General features: G+C 33.0%; 1 protein-coding gene across 6 annotated transcripts in view; it reads left to right on the top strand.

The window, feature by feature from the left end:
• Positions 1-20023, top strand: part of NSRP1 (nuclear speckle splicing regulatory protein 1) — a 32108-nt gene extending 12085 nt beyond the window's left edge. For 4 of the 6 annotated variants that reach the window (XM_019739536.3, XM_019739537.3, XM_074320668.2 and 1 more), the window contains 5 exons: positions 10348-10404; positions 14527-14655; positions 15552-15759; positions 16714-16822; positions 18482-20023. In XM_019739536.3, coding sequence (XP_019595095.3) covers positions 10348-10404; positions 14527-14655; positions 15552-15759; positions 16714-16822; positions 18482-19523 — 1545 coding nt within the window. In that variant the 3' untranslated portion in view covers positions 19524-20023. Of the gene's footprint in view, positions 1-10275; positions 10405-14526; positions 14656-15551; positions 15760-16713; positions 16823-18481 lie in introns of all 6 variants that reach the window. The other 2 variants (XM_074320666.2, XM_074320669.2) reach the window with 1 other exon arrangement.
• The last annotated feature ends 231 nt before the right edge of the window (positions 20024-20254 follow it).

The raw sequence follows: 20254 nt of genomic DNA, 5'->3' as shown, positions 1-20254 counted from the left end.
AAAGTATTTTAAATAAAATAAAATTTAAAATACTTTTTTAAAGTATTGTTTTTGTTTGGCAAAATACAGGCTAAATTTTTTCCTAATTTGATTATCTTCTAGATTGAGGGAAGATCATATCTTATTTTGTTTAGAACTTTACCAAGAGTTCACCATTTAAGAAAATCAGGTCACTGTCACCAGCATCACTTGTGGTATTTGAGTCACCAGTTCTTCAGTCAGCATTTGTGTTTTTGCATTAATAGTGATTATGGTGATTCTGCATGGTAGACTCACCATGGACAGCTTACTGTCTTCTAGCATGCTTGTGCACTTTCATATTGTTGTATAGTATACTATTATAAATTACTTTCCTTTTATTCTTTATAGTTCTGTAAGGATGTATAAATGTGTGTATCCAAAACTGGATTAGAAAGAAGTAATGTAATTTTTAAAAATTGTGTGTAGAAAGTTTTTATTATGTATGCATTTCGTTTCACTATTCTTCCTATAAAAGAGGAGTATAGAGTATGACAGGTTGAAGAACTACCATTTTGTGCCTTCCTCCCTGATATAATGGCTCACTTATTATATATTAAATGTGTTCAAGTTCCATAAATATGTGGGTCTGTTTCTCTGGACTTCTTTATGCTGTTCATTGATTTCTTTTTCTAATCCTAATCGTATTCACCATTCCCAACTAAGGGCAGAAATGAAATCTATATTTACCTTTTCCCAAAATGGCACTAGGTAAGGATCCACTTGCTTTGCTGCTTCTAAATGCAAAAACGAATTTATCTTCTCTATCTTCTGCTCTTTGTGTCCCTTCCCTCAGAATATGTAGTGCCCTGGGAACCATTCCCATCTTCTCTAGCATTCAACCTCTGTGGGTAGTGTGGTTTTTTGCCTCCTATGTTCCTCAGATTTCCAGTTCATTGAAGGTACCCCTTTTTGTTTTCTAGCATGATTATGGATTTCTTTTTTGTCGTTCTGAGGGTTTGGAGGAGGAGGAGATTGCAACATACGAGTATATTAATTTGGCTGCTTAAACCAGAAGCTTTGCATTGCTTTCCTAGTTTTAAGATCTTGGGTAAATTGTTTAATGTCTGTTTCAATTCCACTTTTAAAAAAAATATCTGTTTTTATAACATTAGTTACTAAAAGTTTATTTTAAGGATTAGCGATAGTATAGCCTAGTACAGTGCATGGCTAGTACAGAGTAGAAGTGTAATAAATGGTAGCTGTATTGCTACAATAAAAATATCTTGTGTACAATAGTTGTTATCATTAATCACTAGTTATCTGAAAGTTTCTTGTGCTGTCTCCGTCCCACTTTGTGTTTGACAGTCATATTTGGTAGCCTGGCTTTTTTGTCACTTTTTAATAGAATCTTAATCTTCATTTTGGGTTGTGGCCATTAGCTAAGAACCATTATATTAGAAAATTCCCTAAAGGTAGTAATAACCATAATTATGTTTTTGAATTATTGTTTATTTGATTTGTTTACAATCTCATCGCACTCTGTTTACTCATCATTTTTAATTGACAATTTCTGATAAGAAGATAGTAAAAGCCTTACTTCCAAATTTGTTGTTAAATAACAAAATTAGCTTTCTATTTTTACAAAACCATATACATCTTCCTTATATACTGACAGGCTTTGATATTGCCTATTCTAACTTTACCATAAAAATCATTTAAAAAAAGTTTTTTCTTTATTTTTATGTTGTGTTTCAGTGTGTATAGTCAGACAAAAAGCAATAATCCCCCATCTCATTCTTGGATTTATCAGAAACTGAAAATAAAATAGATCAGATCACTTTCAGAAACAAAATTACTTTATTAGTTTCGTAATAATTTGAGGTTACTTTTAAGATAAGATGCAGCATTTGGGAGGAGATTCATTTCCTGTCTTTGGGCTTTATCTGCAAGAACTACATCTTCAATGTCAAGAGATTGTGTTATTTATAACTGAACTCTAATAAAGTCTGTACTGGGGACGCTGCACACCTGACTTGGTCATTGTGATTATATATTAGGTGCCAAACTGTTGCTTGTCTTTTGAAAAAATACATTTCCAAGTGTATTTCATTAAAATTTTGCCTGTGTGTGGAATATTTCAAGACCTTGACTGTTGATTATATGTGTGCTAGTTATTACCAGCATAGTTAATGATATTCCTTAGGAAAATAAGTTTGGGTTTCTAAGTGGAATAAAATGTAGTTTTCCTTTTATTGGTGAATTCAGCAGTGTTTGGAAGAGGTATCGTTAATTATAATAAATACATTTTCAGTAGACATTATAAAACGTTTTTCTACTGCTTTTTTTAAAGACTAATGCAACATAGGGTATTGAGAACTGTGTTGTGAGTTTTTTCCTTTCACCTGCATCTTACGCTGTATGTGGTGTTCAAGAACTGTTTTCCTATGAGCAGACTAAATTTACCCTCCTTTTTGCATTCCTTTCATGCCTCTTCCGCTTTTTGCTGTCTTCCGTTACAGAGAAATCGTCACGTGAAACAAAGATTATTATTTCAGAACTGCATCCTTCATGACGTTTCATGTCTGTCTCTGTATGTTTGTGTGTGTGCCTCTGTCCGTGTGTGTCTGTGTCTTCTTTCTGGAGCTGTGACGTCTCTTGGGCAATGCAATAAACTTGTTTTTTGAAGCATACAGAGAATTGTTAGTTGTACTTCTCATTTCAGGGCACTCACGTTCTTAGCCTGCACGAGGTTCTTGTTTTCCTCTTTGTCCCTGATCTCCTATCCCATTCCCCTTTAAACAAACGCTGATGTGTTTGATATATATTCTTAAATATGCATGTATCCTTTTATATTGTGTTGTTTTGAATGTGTATGTGTTATATATATAAATATTGAATTACAGATGTCTTTTTTTTCACTCAACACTACATGATATAGTGTATACCTCGTTGATTCTGACTGCAGTGTATATGTCCACTGTATTTTATCCCATTCCCTCAGAGATAAGCATGTAAGTTACCTTCAGTTCCCTGCTATCACAACATCATTGTAAAATACATTCTCGTCCGTGTCCCAATAGAAAGTGGAGAGTTTCTTTTGGGGGTATATATCCAAAAATGGGACTTCTGGGTCAGGGAGCATATAGATAGATTATTTCACTAAGTGCTGGCAGATTGCTTTCTGGAATGATTATACCAATTTATATTCCCTTGGAGGTCACTGTTTCTTCATCTTCTTATCAACACTTCATAATATTTTTCCATTCTTTGTTGTATTACTTTGCATTTCATTGATTATTAATGAACTTGAGTATTTCTTCATGTATTTACTGGGCATTCCTTATTACTCTACTATAAATTTCTCATTTATATCCACTGCCCTCTTTTCTATTATATTTTCTTTCTTTTTTACGATTTATAAGAGTCCCGTATATGGTTTAGATATTAACTCATTGTTGGTTTTAGATACTGAAAATCTCTTTAGTCTGTTTTTGTTTGTTTGTTTGTTTTTTGTGATCCCTATGGTGAAGACTGTTAATAAGTCAGCAAAATCTGTTCTTCCCTTCTGTACTAACAGTTTAAGCTGGGTACATAGCTTCTCAGTTAGATTACATTTTCTACTTTATCATTAGCTAACTGAGGCCATGTGACTAATTTTGCCAATCAAATATGGGCAACAGTATTGTGTGCACTTCTACTTCAATAACTTACAAGAAAATTTTTTATTTGAGGTAATAACTTTGGTTTATAACACCATATAAGTTTCAGGTGTGCAACATTATGATTAGACATCAATATAGACTACATCGGGCTCACCACCAAAAGTCTAATTTCTGTCACCATACAACAGACCCCCTTTTCCTGTTTTGCCCTCTCTCCATTCCCCTTTCCCTCTGGTAGCCACCAGTCTGTTGTCTGCCTCTGGGTTCATGTATTTTTGTTGTTTGTTCTTTTGTTTTATATTCCACACATGAGTGAAATCATAACGATATTTGTCTTTTTCCATCTTACTTAGTTCACTTAGCATAATACCCTCAACGTCCATGTTGCAAATGGCAGCATGAGTAGTATTCTGTGTGTGTGTGTGTGTGTGTGTGTGTGTGCGCGCGCGCCGCATCTGCTTTATCCATTCATCTGTCGATAGACACTTAGGTTGTTTCCATATCTTGGTTATTGTAAATAATGCTGCAGTGAACATAGTGTGCGTATATCTTTCCAAATTAGATATTTGATATATATGCACACCTGTGTTTGTATTCTTTGGATAAATACCCAGAAGTGGAATAATTGGATCACACATTAGTTCTTTTCTTAATTTTTTGAGGACTCTTTCATACTGTTTCCGTAGTGGCTGTACTAACTTCCATTCACCAACAGTGTATGAGGGTTCATTTTCTCTGCATCCTTTCCAACACTTGCTTGTCTTGTTTCTTGCCTTTTTAATGATAGCCATTCTAACAGGTGTGAAGTGATAGCTATCTCATTATGAAATTCACCATCTGGTCCATAAAGAGAGTTTGCTGACTCCTGCTCTAGATCTGTGCTGTCTGATATGGTAGCCACTATGTCATAGAGACATTTGATTTTAAACTTAAAATGAAATTTAAAAATTAGTTCCTCAGTCACACTAGTCACATTTCACATGCTCAATAGCCAAATGTGACTAATAGCTACCATATATAACTACATATTTTAGTCATTGCAGAAAGTTCTATTGTACATAGCTGCTCAAGATTTTTGGTTCTGGATTGTTTGATGTTCAAAGTTAGGTTGCTTCAAGTTTTTCACTAATGTGAATAGGTATCCCACTATATAATGCAGTGAATATCACAGTACCTTTCATCTCTTTAGCTGGTAAGATTGATCATTTTTTCGTATAGTTAATGGACATTCATATTTTCTTTTTTCTAAATTTTTTAGTGCATAGTCATGTCTTTTTTCTATATGAGCTTATATAATGAAAAGTTTCTGTATTTTTCACAACTCTTAAACAGGCTTTGTACTTAGAAAAGAGTCATGTGAATATGGACAAATAAAACTCATAATAGAGATTACTGAGTTGTAGGACCTTTTAATAAATGATCTGTTGCTAAGTTTTAAAAAAAAGAATAGGAAGTTTTCATTTCTAACTTTTTAGAGTACAACATAAAATTGTACCCATGAGCCATTTGAAGAAGGATTGATTCTTGAACTGTTTTTTCTCAAGCTGAGTTAATTTGGATAAGTGGATAGTTAAATCTCATATTTGAGAAAGAAGCCCATGTGATTGTTTTTCCCTTTGTGGTTTATTAGTTATGGAATAACAGAATTTCTGCAAAAAAAAAAAACATTCAGGACTTAATTTTTAATTAAAATAATGTTATGACTAAAGAAAGGTAATTTAATAATATGAATAATGGTCCAGTATCTATATTTCCAGTGCCACTAGACTACATTTTGTGTATTGGTGAGGGAGTTCCAGTAATACACACAGAACTATTAATATTTCTCTTTGGGTGTTATCACAATCCAGGAAGCAGCCCATCTAGACATGTATAGTGATGTAATAAGGTGCACAATCGTGTACTTTGTCTTCTATTAACCTGAGCTAACTGCAGAGATTTTTTAAATCGTCTCTCTTTTAGTCAGCTCTGTCTGACTGCAGCTCAGTGAAACAGACATTAGATTGATTAAAAAATTTTTGTTATCTACACAGAACAAGGGGGTAGTAGGATAGATTAAGAAAATTCAGTTGTAGTGTTTTTCTTAAATCTGCAATTTGTGGTGCCTGTATTTGATGGCCACATCTTTATCTTTATAATTGTGTGTGTGTGTGTGTGTGTGTGTGTGTGTGTATAGAGGGGGGTTATATATTATTAGTATGTATAAAATGGACCAGGCATTTTATATTCTTTTTCTTCATATCCATTTCTTATTTGCAGTCGAAGCTAATAGGAACCTACCTACTCATAGATTACGTAGAACATAAAAAATTAAGATGTTAACCAAATGTGGCTCCTCCCCCACTCTTAGTGCTATAACACATAGTAGGGTCTCAGAACATGTTTGTTGAATTAAGTTGAAACATTTGTAAAGAACAACTACACGTTCTTTTAAAGGTATTTTCTTGAGATGTTTGATAGAAAGACTATTTTGAAAGATCAATATGGCAGTTTTTATACTTTTAGGACAGTTAGAATGTTTGCATTTGAACTGATTTATAAATTGAATTATTTTTTTCTTTAAGATAAAGACAGGGAGTAATTTTTGTCTTCCAAAATTTAAACCTAATGATAATTTATGGTTTTATTAGAAGACATCATTAATGAATACTTTCTTGTGTTATCCTGTGATCTGGTCTTCATACATAAAATAGGATAATTAATTGCCTGCCTACTAATTTTGAAAGTAATTTGTTAACAACTGTATTGTGTGGTTTGGTCACATTCAACCTTAATCATCTTTTTAACAGCTATTTTTTCTTAGGTCACTTGCAGGCTAGAATATTTTGTGGCAAGAAGTGAAGTGTTTTGTAATATCAGTACTAAGCAAAATACATTCATTTAAAATAATGCTTAATGAAAAAAGTCAGTCTCAAAATGATTCCATTTATTTAACATTCATGAAGTAACTAATAATTACAGAGATAGAGAACAGATTAGTGGTTGCCAGAGATTAGGGATGGGAGAGAAGAGGTGGGTATGGCTGCAAAGGATTAGCACAAAGGAATATTGTGGTGATGGTACAATTAAGTATCTTGATTGTGGTGATAGTTACAGAAAACTATACATGTAATAAAATAGCATATATACATCCACAGATATGTGCATGTATAACTGGTGAATATGAATAAGCTATATACATCCACAGATATGTGCATGTATAACTGGTGAATATGAATAAGCTTTGTGGTTTGTACCAATATCTAGTTCCTGGTATTGATATTGTACTCCAGTTATACAAGATGTTAACATTGGGGGAGGCTGGGTGAAGGACTTCGTGTATATTTCTTTACAACTTCCTGTGAATTTATGATTATTTTAAAATAAAGTTTAAAAAATATACATCTTTAAAAAGAACTCCCACCCCAAACCAAGGCAGTTATTAAAGGCAGGTGTCCATTCAGTTGACTTCCCTTGCTATCAAGGCCCACCATCCAATTATTACTATAGCAGTACAGAAGAGGACTTGCTCAAAGAAGAGTTCCTTCTAATCTACTTATGCTTTGGGACATTGTGTTTTACAAGCAGTTCCTGGTAAAAACCACTGTTGGTTCTAGAAAACCCATTTCTAGCTATGCCATAGCTCCTATAGCTAGTGAAGGATTCAGATGTATGCATCTTCCATTTTCCTCTTTATTGATTTAGTGAATATGAATCCTTATGGAATCTTAAAACACAAAAGAAGACGTGTACAGCCTTTTAAATATTTAACAGAATAGATTTTCCTGTTTCCATAGATGCAAATTGAATCATACTATACAACTTCAAATAAATGCCAATCTTATATTTTATTAAGTACACTGATAAATATTACTATAAAATGGAGCATAGTTTACATACTTTTCTGGTGAACACTTTGGTTTAACTATAATACTCCAAGGGGGGGAAAAAACCTACAGCTACTCTTTTCCCATAACTTAATTTTAATTTATTTAAATATAAGCATTTCTTCAAGCCCCATGTTCTTAAATATGAGCATGGTAATAATAATGATAATGATAGCTAACCCTTAATTGGGCATTTTGAACCAGATGCTTGCTAAGCATTTTTTACATATTATCTCATTTAATCCTCAGATTATGAGGTAGGTACTATTATATATTAATAGGTGAGTAACATACCTGAAATAATACACCTAGTAAGAGAGAGGGGACAGATTGAAACTCAGATTCCAGAGCCTTCACTGTGACCATTATTCTGTACTTCCTCCTTGTACCATACTGTCTAGGCAATCTAAAGTTAGAGGCTGATATGTTGGTACTTTTTGTTTTATTTTATTGATAACACACATGTATGAAACCTATTTCATCTCGTGCCAAGTTCAATAAGTTGAAGCCTTCCCTGACTTATGCAGGAGGATCTGCTTTTGTCATTTTTTTCTTCTGTCACATAACCTTCCTCTTTATGGAAACCAGATTAAAAGTTGAGTCTTAAAATTTGTATTGGTATTTTAATTTAAGGATAGCTCTAAAAACTTGGAAAGACTTGATCTTTAAAATCTTATTGATCCTGCTTTTTAAATTTTACTAGTTATTTTTATCTCCAGTGTGGATCTAGATTACAGTTTCTTATGTTTATTATATGGAAGATTTTAAAATATTTAATACATTTATTGATTTTAACGCAGGGTCACTCTTTCAGAAACAACTGAAAGTTTTACTGCTACTCTTCATTTTTAACTTTTTGTATGTGTTTAAACAAGTTGTCATCACCTTTAATAGTATTGTCAGAGTTTCTTTAGCTAGAAAACTGAGAATCAGATGAGCTTCAGAAAGAGGTAATTCTCCCTGACTTTTTCCGCTTTAGTTCATAGTTACCTCTTTATCCACTGATGCTATTGGAATTCCACGGGTGTAAGTCTGTGAATAGAATATGTGAAATTACTGTACTTCCTCCATGATGTTATCATCCTATAAGTAATCACATAACGATATTTTTCAAAGGTCAGACTTCATCCTTCTAAACAGCTATAAATATGGAAAAGGCCTCTTGAGAGGTCTCAAAAGTATATATACTTTATATTGGAAAAACCCTTCCCAGTCTGCTTATTCTACAGTCTGAAAAGTAATAGCCTTGTGTTTTATTTTTCCAAATTCAGTAGTTTGGGTTGAGCAACCAGTTTTAAAATGACATCAGGTACATTGTGACAGACTGAAGGAGAGATAGGAAAAATAATAAAAGCAAGTAAAAGTCTGAGGATATTGCTAACTAACTCAGTCATCAAGAAAAATAAATTTACACGAATTATACTGAGACATAAAAATATGTTGGGAAGAATTTCATGAGATGCTTATTAGCATATTTAATATTTTAATGTTTAAAATTGTACTCTAATTAGTTAAAAATGGACCATAGCTCATGACAGGTTAGCATAGCACCTGGCTTTATAAATGTTAGCTACTATTACTATTTTTTGTTATCAACATCTTTTCCTCTAGTTGGAGTCAATTTACTATCTAAAATGTCCGTAGTTCTTTGCCTGTACACTTGTTTTAATTTATTAAGTTTTCTATTACTTATATGGCCTTTGTGTATTAACTTTGTCTCCATAGTCATAGGGAACTAGAATTAGGTTTGTTTATTTTGTTGTTTGTTGCCATGAAAAACAAAGGAAGCACCAGTTGATACTATACAGCTAAAACAGCAAATGCCAATAGTCGGGACAACTATAGGCCTAAGGCCTGAGGCTTATATTTTTAATTAAATAAATTTATCAGTAGCCTTATTTATTGTTTTTTAAAGATAATTCACACACCATAACATTCACCTTTTTAAAGTGTACGTTTTAGTGTTGGTTAGTATGTTTACAAAGCCTTATACTTTTAAGGAAATATTTTACTTAAGTATTCTAATTTTTTTCTTAGTTTGCTAGGTACCTCCTATACTCCTTGCCATCTCTTAAATTCTTTTTGATTCAGGTCTAATGCCATGCCTCTTAGGAAGGCTTTCTTTATTCCTCATACATTTAGTTTTCTTCTACTCTGTTCCTCTACTCTGTTCTTCATACATTTAGTTTCCTTCTACTCCCACAGCCCCTTTTTAAAAATCCCTTTATTATATTGCTTATCACATTCATATTATAATTATCTCTTTAGTAATTTGTCTTCCCTTTCAGACTGTTTATCTCTCAAGGACAAAGACTTTTCTTGTTTTTCTGCTATCTTCAGGAGCTAGAACAATGCTTGATATGGTAGGCATTTCAGTACACATTTATTGACTGATTATAACTTCAGATAGTTCTTACTGCCCGTAAACCTTAAGCATATACTAAGAGCTTGATATACTGTATTCAGTGGTGAATATTAAAATAATTGTGCTTTTGTTGCTGGGAATCATACCATTTTAGTGTTGGAAGGGACCAGTCCTTCCTCACCTAATACGTGCACACTCACACACACACATTCACATGAGCACACAAAGCAGATTGAAATCCATAGAGATTGGTGGCTTAGTGTGAAGTTGGAACTAAAAGTCCTATACTGTTCTGTTTTCTCTTACACCTTACAGCCTTATCTGATGATTTACAATGAAAATTCATTTGTTTCCAAAAATTGAGGGAAAAGACCTTGAAAATGTTAATTTATAATATTATGTTTCTATTTTTAACTGTAAGTATGGATCCAGTTGCCAACCAGAATATTGGAAAAGAAGTGTTAAACAATGACAGCATTTTTCTGTGTCATAGACCTCCGTGAGTGAAAGCCTTCAGAGAGAAGCTGCTAAAAAGCAAGCAATGAAACAGGTAAGGTGGAAGAGTGAGTTAAATGCATTTGGTGAAGTATTTCAGCTCATATTGTTAAGTATTAGTTTTGGTATCTAGGTGCTGAGACTAAACAAAATAGGTGTGTATAAAGAAATAATTTTATCTTGACCCTTGTTTTTTGATAATGTGTAAGATGTTTCTTGATTTATATGGATTTCTGGTTACCTGTATATGTTTTAAAGGAAAAAACACAGTGAAGAATTAGCTCTTTATTGCTCTGTTGTAGATTAAACCCATTTCTGCTTTTAGATGACTGCGCAGTCGTGACAGTGGATTATATGGTTTATTCCTGCTAGTGAGCTTACTTGCTAAAAAAATTCTTCACAATAAGAGTGATATCACAATTCCATAATTATTTGAAATTCATGTACCAAGAAAGGGGAATATCAGATAATTTTTAATAGACTTGCTAGTACCTTATATTTATATAGTACTTTATATATTTCCAAGCAGTTTTTAAATACATACATTATCTTTTTACAAATTCTCACAAACCTTTTCATGGTCCTGATTAAGAAATCTGAAACTTCAAAAGGATAAATTACCCCTCATGATCACACAGCTAATTACAGAAGTAAGCCTGAAGGCTTACTAATTTTTCTGTTACACCAGTGTATCTTAGATTTAGCTGCTGCAGAACATAATGAAATTAAACAATAACAAAGTACCCTTTTTTTGTTTTAATTTTTTGCCCCTCCACATTTTCTATAATTTTTGATACCCACTTGTCCCTTAGCTAACTAGAATTCAGCATAAGGATGAATTTGTTAGGTACTTTCGATGTGCCAGCCATTACAGCAACTACTTCCTAAGAATTATTTTAATTCTTACCAAACAATCCTATGAGATAGAGATACTCATAATCCCCATTTTATAATTGAGGAAATGAAGGTAAAAAGGATTTACGTGACTTTCATGAGGTATATTCAAACTAGGCAGGGAAATTTTAGCTTCTGTGTTTTACTGCCTCCCTGGGGAATAGGCACAGAATTATGTATTTAGTTATTTTAAGATAATACCTTAGATTCCTAGTGGAGTGTGTTGTGTAACTCAGCAGCCTCACAATGATTTGATACACACACAAAATCATTAAATTAGACTGTGATTTCTTTGACATAAATACTGGAGTGCTTTGAATCCAAATTTTAGAGTTCAGTAGAATTTTAGAGAGAACATCGAGTTCAACTTTTTACTGTATAGATGGGAGAATTAGTTCCAGAGAGTCTGGAAACTTCTCCAAGGTCATGTAGGTGTCTTGTTTTCTGGTGTTCTTCTGACATTTTTGTGCTGCCTTTTCATGATCACTTAAAGCATAAACCCCAATTCTAATTTCATTCTTCACTCGGGCTTGTTCACAGCCACTTTTTCTATTTTGTGGGACTTTTTCATAGTTTGCTTGGAAATGGGGAATGCTGCTGCAGTTCTTCTAGTACCTCTAACCTGCTTGCTGCTGCTGTGATCTCCTATCTGTACCACCTCCTTTTCACCTTATTTTCCACGTGGAGGTTTCAGCTCTTGTCTTCTACTTTTATCATGAAGAATACTAGTTTGATTGCATTTATTAAATCTAAGACAAAATACTCTTAGAAATGGTATACTTTACCTAATAGATCACTTTTTTTTTCTTCTTTTTTTCATTCTTTTATCTGAATCTCAAGTAATGACAACATGTATTCCCTGTTTCATTGGGTAAACTTGATATGTCATCATTAAATATTTGCTGTAGGTCTTCGGTAGGTATCTGTTGTCAAGTTAAGGAAGTTCTTTCTGATCTTGATTTGAGGTTTTGTTTATTTGTTTAAATCATGAGTAAACTATATAGAAAAGATAATACGTTTTATGACCATGCTGAATTCATACCAATAAAATAAGATGGATTTAACTTTAGAAAAATCAATCATAACTTCACATAAATGTTATACCCAACATAGGCATAATGTATTATTCTTTTTATATATCATTGCATTTGGTTTACTAAAATTTGATTAAGGATTTTTGTACAAGTGTTGAGTTTTGCATCACAAGTGAAGTTAGCCTGTAATTTTTCTTATCCTTCACTGTAATTATTCAGATTGAAAAAAAATATAAAAATCTGACAATTCCAAGGTTTGATGGGTCTTAAGGAGCTAATGGTAAATATGTTTTATAAGTTTATTTCTACTTCATTAATTTCTGCCGTACAAATGAGTGTTTTCTTCATTCTGCTATCTTTGGGTGTCTTTTGTTATTTTCCTGAGTTTTTCAGTTGGGTGCATTAGCTCTGTTTTTTTGCCCTTTTTCTTTTCTAATTTATGTACTTAAAGCTATACATTTTCCTCTAAACACTGGTATCGCTGCATCTCACAAATTTGGTAAGTAGTATTTTTGTTATTCAGTTCAAAATATTTTCTAATTTCCATTATGATTGATTTTTCTAAACATATAGGGATTTTTTCTTACTGATTTTTAACATAATTTCTTTGTGTTCCAACATCATGCATTGTATTGTTTCATATCTTTAAAATTGTTGAGATTAACTTTATGGTCCAATAAGTGGTTTTTATAAATATTGCTTCTATGCTTGAAAAATGTTCTATATGTTTCCATTGGGTCAATTGTTAATCCATGAATATTCATACTAATTTTTTTGTCTGTTCTATTGATTGCTGAGAGACATATGTTAAAATCCCCTACTATGGGTGTAAACTTGTCTGTTTTTCCTTAGATTTCTGTTCGGTTTTTTGCTTTATGTGTTTTGAGACTGAAGTTAATAATTTATTTCTACAAAAGTGTTCTCCTGCCACTCTCCCAACAGTACAAAGGCATGTTGTCTATTTAAAACAGCCTTACTGTCCCTTTTCCCTTGCTTTTTATTGTCACGGTAAAGATATATTTCTTAGCTTCTCCAGGTTGGGTTTGAGGAGGGAGCAGCAGCGCTAATTCACCATGAAGGCAGGAGAATCATTGTTTTTCTAAGGTTAAAGTAAATGTTGAAAAGTAAGAAATTTAAAAAATTTTTTATGTCTTAAAACAGTATTCCATAAAAAAGTTAGCATGTACATCATTTCAGAGTCTTAATTGTTGCTATGCAAAAACCTGAGAATATCAGGTCGGTTCTTTGAATAATTATAATATCACCCTGTCACTTAAAAAGGATCCCTCTTGTGTTCCACCTTGCAATAGACAATGTAACAATTAAAGAAAAAGTGAAAATGTGTGGTGTCAGGAATTTACAAGCTAGTACAACAGACTAAGATTTGTAAAACAACTAGAAAGCAATAACATCAAGCATATCATTAAGAGCTAAATATTGCAGTACAGAATGTGCCATCAGAGATCATTGGAGGTAAAAGTCCTCAGAGATGGCCTTATTTAAGAGGTAGAATTTGAGCTTAGCTCCGAAGTGCTAGATAAGATTTTGATGGCCTGAAAGCAGGAGGAAGAACATTTAAGACAAAGGGAACATGATGAAAAAAGGCAGAGGACTTTATATAATTAAAATTACAAAAAATGTTAATTACAGAATGTCCCCACTTTTCTGTTATGTTGGGAGCTTTTTAAAAAGTATTTCCTACCATTTGAGAACTGAACATTCTGTTTGGTAACTCAATTAAAAATGATAAAGTATAATATAGTATAATATAATACAATATAATATAATATAAGCATCTCAAAACCAAGGTTAGGTATTTCTAAGTCATACCTTGGACCTTTTGACCTTTTGATGTGAATGCTTCTATTTATGTACAGATGAAAAAATAATAATAGCTAACGTTTATCAAACAATTACTTTCTCTCAGGCTCTAAGTATTTTATGTTTATTAAGTTATTTAATGATCACAACAACTTGGAAGGTAGATAACAATTATTCCCATTTTTTTTAGATGAGGAAAACTGAAACACAAAAAAGAGATTAAACAAACTTGCCAAAGTAGCTAGTAAGTGTAGAGCCAGGATTCAAACCCAGGTAGCCTGACTCCAGAATTGATGTTTATATTTTTTGTCTTAAAATGTGATTGATATAATTTTATCATGTATTTCTGATTTCTGATCCTTTCTCAAGAAATTACTTAGGTTTTTAGCTGGCTCATATTTTTGAAACATGTTTAATTTTTTTTTAAGACCAAATTGGAAATCCAGAAGGCCCTTGCAGAAGACTCTACTGTATATGAATATGACAGTATTTATGATGAAATGCAGAAAAAAAAGGAAGAAAATAATCCCAAATTACTCTTGGGAAAGGACCGAAAGGTTTGTAGCTGAAAATACAAACTTTCTTTGACCTTGATCTGCATTTTGTATCTTAATTTTATTTCAGCATGAAGATGATCTACAAAAAAGCTTTTAGGTGTTTGAAGTGTGAAGAGCCCCTAGTTCCAGATATTATAGATTTGATTTAGAACTCAGGAAGCCTTACATTTAGTATTGCAGCAGGAGCAAGTGAATTATCTTAACAGTTTTGTAAATTTTATTTTTTACTTTAAATCTTTGCAAATAATTTTTTGAACAATTTTTCTTAGAAAGTCTTTGTCCTCTTGTTCATCTTTATTTGTATTTTATCATCGTCATTTTTTATTACTTCTTACCTAGTAACTGAATACATATCATGATCAGATTTTTAGTTTGAAAAAAATTTGAGGGCCAGGAGAATTGAAGTAAGTTCAGACTTTCTGTCTGTCACTCTTATTTTTTCACAAGTGCAAACTGATTTTTAAGGATCTTTGCATCTTACAGTATCTACAAATAAAGTGGTGGTATAAAATTATATTAAATCTACTATTTTAAATAATCATATTTCAACTAATGTGAAAAACTAGTAGGAACCTTTTCGATTCACATATCTGTTGAAGAACCATTAAGACAATACCATTTAAAAGGTGAGAAAAACTGGGAAAATTACTTATTTAGTTTGAGATTTTAAAAAAAAATAGTAAAATAGCACTTTGAATAATTTTAGTCTTTACACTTAACATTTTTATTGAAAAGAATTTTAGTTTTAATCTTGCAGGTAAATTTATATTGACTTTTCAGGAGATGACATTTCTACCTGTTTGGCCTAGACGTTTCTACCTTAATGAATTCATGATAAAAAATAGAATATTAACAATTATCTTTGACTCTTTCCTAAATCTTATTTTTTCACCTAGCCCAAGTATATTCACAACTTACTAAAAGCAGTTGAGATCAGGAAAAAGGAACAAGAAAAAAGAATGGAAAAGAAAATACAAAGAGAACGAGAAATGGAAAAGGGAGAATTTGATGATAAAGAAGCATTTGTGACATCTGCTTATAAGAAAAAACTACAAGAAAGAGCTGAAGAGGAGGAAAGAGAAAAGAGAGCTGCTGCACTTGAAGGTGAAATGGAAGAGGGAGAGGGTAGACGAAAACAAGTAGCAGAATTCTGCCCTGTGGTTAGCCGTTTGCTCTGTCCCCAAACTTTGTGTGGTTATAATTCATGTATATAAATTCAATGTACAAAATATGGTATTGTGTAGTATTATAAAACAGAGAGGAGATTTTAACTGAAAACACAGTTGTACTCTTAGTAACAATAACTTCTGAACTTTTCACTTATATCTCATTTTGTTGCTTAAACCTCTGGTCATTATAAATCATTGCCTTGGAAAAATGATTCCAAATGTGGAAACATTGATTATAAGGCACAATACCATGACATCTATCAGAGCAGTACAAACTGAGATTTAAATCCTAGTTATATTTTCTGGGATGAGAAAACTAGAGGAATACCACCCAAGGAGCATCAGCTGGGCATTTAGAAAAACAATAACATTAATTCAAGAAAGAACAAAGATGTGCAGAGGCCTTGTTTCAGTGCTTTCTACTCATGATCATTTCTCAGGATCTAACTAAAATATATACTTACAAATAGCTTAATTGGCAAGTGCTCATCAACTTCTAAGTGAAAGAAAACCAAATCTGTAAGACTTGGTCTAAGCATGTACTGTGTGTCATCTAGAGCACCAGTCAACAAATTTTCTATAAAGGACCAGGTAATAAACATTTTAGGCTTTGTGTACCGTATGATCTCTGTTGCAACTACTCAGCTTTGCCTTTGTATCACAAAAGCAGGCCTAGACAATACATATACAAATGAACAAGGGCTAAGTTGCAATAAAAGTTTATTTAGAAAGATAGGCAGCAGGCCAAATTTGGCCTATAGGCTTTAGTTTGCCAACCCTGATCTAGAGAATAGTTTACACCCTGTGTATGTTATATACTCTCTACCTGTAAAACTGAACTGCATTTTTGCTTTGTTGAATATATTCTCACTTTTGCTTTCCCTCTTAGCACGTTTGGATGTAACCAAGCAGAAAGATCTCAGTGGATTTTATAGGCACCTATTAAATCAAGCAGTTGGTGAAGAGGAAGTACCTACATGCAGCTTTCGTGAAGCCAGGTGAGACGTGACATATGGAACATTTAGAAGAAAGATACTGTTCATGATCTGTGTTTATGGGATCGTTTTAACCCTCTGAAAGATAGAGGATTGCATGTTGTTTTGTCAGCCAAACCTGACCTAATTGAATGAATGGGTAAGGATTTACAGTTTCTTAATTTAACCTGCAGATTTAGTTCAAGGTAATTTTTCTTCTGCAGTAATCCTAATATGCATATTTGGGTAGTATATAAAAAGAGACATAGGTGATTTTCATAAATAGGACCCAGCCTCCATAAAAAGTAAGATGCACATGTCAAGGGCTAGAAATGTGTGGCTGTTTAATGTTAAATATAAAATTTTGGTAACAATGGCCACATTTCAGGTACTCACTTGCCACATTTGGCTAGTGGCTACCTTATTATCAAACAGCACAGATATGGACATGATCATTTCTATAGACATTTCTACCAGTACTGGCCTAAAAAGGAAGGCTTGGAGGATTTTTGCATAAAATTGTAATGTTTTAAACAGGAATGGTGAAATGATTATGCCATAAGTGTATAGCTGAAGGTAAAAGGGAGAATTTTTTCTAACTTGTTTTTAAGTAAACTTTTTTGGGGGAACAGAAACATTCAGATAAGAGGATTTGACTCTGTGTAGCTCAGGAAAGAGGAGAGGCAGGAGAATGGAATTAAGGATGAAGAGAGGGAATTAGGTTTATTCTTTCTACCCCAACCCCAACTGCTAATTTTTGGTTGCAAAATTGATGAGAATTATGATTCTTAAGTATATTTGAAGGTTGAGATTTTTGAATAGAATATAAGTTTTTCTATTAGAGTTTCATCTGGAATGGTTGTGAGGCCGGCCATGATACTTCATAATGTCACTGAATATTGCACTTCTCAGAGTCTAATAGAATTCCTAATCATTAGTGAGTACGTTAGCCAATACAGTTCTGCTAGCAATTTCTATAGAACCATACTTACTGCTCTGTTTGTGTGATTAGTAGGAAATGAATATGTAGTAATGTAAATAAACTAACCACACTTATCAGCTGGGAAGATGTAGATGATACAGACATTTATAGTGTTACTGATTGTAATAGGTGAATGTATTTACATATTTCCCTTTTGTTGTGGTAAGTGCCAGGGGGTATATCAGGATGCTGGTGCCTTTTTAATCATAAGAGGGTTTATTTAGTGATATTTAGAGTTAGATTTTGTCACCATTTTGCTGTGAAAAAATTTCATTTATGTCCAGGACTTTACTTAAAATTTTTTAGGAGAAAATCCAACAAAGAGCCACAACTTGAATTTTATGTTGTAAAAATAACTATTAAGATCCAGAATATATCTTACTTTTCCCGATTTTTCTTTGTCTATGCTTATTAGCAAAAGACCTTGCACAGACCCCTGCCTGAGGGTTGTAGTGGTCCAGTACAGAAGGGCTTATTGTCTTTTTCACTTCTTCCAATAATGAAAATATTCTGAATGGTTAGAGAATGCTAGTTTGCAGATGTTAGCAAGGTAAATAGACCTTTTTTACATTTGGATAATCAGAAAATATATATATAATTGTTATTGTATTGACTTAATTATTGAGTAGAATTATATGAATACTTCATTTGATTACTACAGTTGATAATATGGCATTTAGTGTTATATTATTTTTTTGAAGGTCTGGGATAAAGGAAGAGAAACCAAGGGGTTATTCCGATGAAGTAAGTTCAGAGAACAGAACACATGAGAAATGCATTCTCCAAACTGTTGCGAAAGTAGAGGAAAACCTAGATGCAGACAGTGACTTGAATGCTAGCAGCAGTGAGGATGATAAAATGGAAGAAAAAGGAAACTGCAGAAGGGAAAAGAGCAGAGAGACCTCCATGAATGACTCCAAGCATCACAGGAATCAAACCCATTCACGGTCATCTAGTGAAGAAAGAGAACATGGTACCAGACACCACACAAAAAGTTCCAAGTCAAGAGGACATGAGAAAAGGGAAGATCAGCATCAAGAGAGACAATCCAGGGACCAGAACTATTATACTGACCGTGATTACCGAAAAGAAAAGAAGGATTCCCACAGACACAGAGAGGCCAGTCAGAGAGATTCCCACTGGAAGAGGCATGAACAAGAAGATAAACTGAGGGGAAGAGACCAAAGAGAAAGAAATGACAGAGAATGGAAAAGGGAGAAATATCCCAGAAGAGAACAAGAAAGAGATAGACAACGAAGTGATCATGACCAACACAGCGAGAAAGGAGAAGAGAAGGAAGAGAAAAGCAAAGAAAAGGAAGAGCAGGTGAAAGCAAGGAAAGAAAGATATGAAGACAGTGATAAATACCGAGATAGAGAAAAACGAGAAGTAAGTGGTCAGTCTTCAGAAAGAAAGCGAGACAGAAAGGAAAGCAGCCCGAATTCTAGGGCGAGAGATAGGTTTCTTGACCAGGAAAGATCCCACAAAATGAGAAACATGGAAAAGGACAAAGAAAGAAACCCAGAGAAACCCTCTAGTTCTGAAACATCACTGGGAGCAAAACACAGCATCACAGAGGAATGCCAAGAGACTGGCAAAGAACAAGAGAGACTAGATGAAGCAGTGAACAAGTTTGCAAAGCGGAACAATGAAGAAACTGTAATGTCAGCTAGAGACAGGTACTTGGCCAGGCAAGTGGCACGTGGTAACGCAAAGACATATATTGAGAAAGAAGATGATTGAATATTCCTGCAAGATGCTGTGTGAACACATAAAGACGTATGTTAACAGTGGTTGGGAGGATATTTTGAAAATATATTTTAAAAATTCATTTTTGGTTTAGGTTTAAGTCAAAAGTCAGTCCTTTTATCTTGAATGTTTGACTGAATTGATATATAATACTTAGATATATAATATTTACTTATGAACCAACACATTCTTGGTTGTATTCAGGCAACCTAAAGAGTGTGCTAAATCCCAGTAGGAACTTTATGAGAAAAATTAGCTCCACTACAACCATTAAAAAATAATTTAAACAACTCTCCTAATGTTGGTATTGTTGCAGGAACTGTTTGTTTTATAAATGTTTCAGATAAAATTATGTGTATTTGAACAATAGAGAATATTGTTATACCTTGTTTTGAAAGTGTAAAATACGGATATACATCTTGTCTTAATAACTTTAGCTCACAGCATACTTGGCTTAACTGAAAATAAAAATAGTGATATGTTTATACATTTAATTCATGCTTGTATTTTATTTTAAAAATAGTCACTCATTTATGCCACAATTCCTCTCTTTTTTTTTCATTAAAAATCACTTTGATTCTGAAACCCTAGCAAGTTAGTAAATTGGTTATGTATATAAATTAGTTTTAGCAAAGTGTGAAAAAATGGAGCCATTTAGCCTAAATGAAATTAGCTAAAGATCCAGCTGGCCTATTTATGAACGTGTCTTGTTTTATATAGCTTAT

The sequence above is a fragment of the Rhinolophus sinicus genome, chromosome 12, assembly GCF_057876585.1.
Source record: "Rhinolophus sinicus isolate RSI-liver-muscle chromosome 12, RSI-T2T, whole genome shotgun sequence".
In the NCBI taxonomy this organism is placed as follows: domain Eukaryota; kingdom Metazoa; phylum Chordata; class Mammalia; order Chiroptera; family Rhinolophidae; genus Rhinolophus; species Rhinolophus sinicus.
Note: the sequence above shows the minus strand (reverse complement) of the source record. Positions and strands in the feature narration are given on the sequence as shown.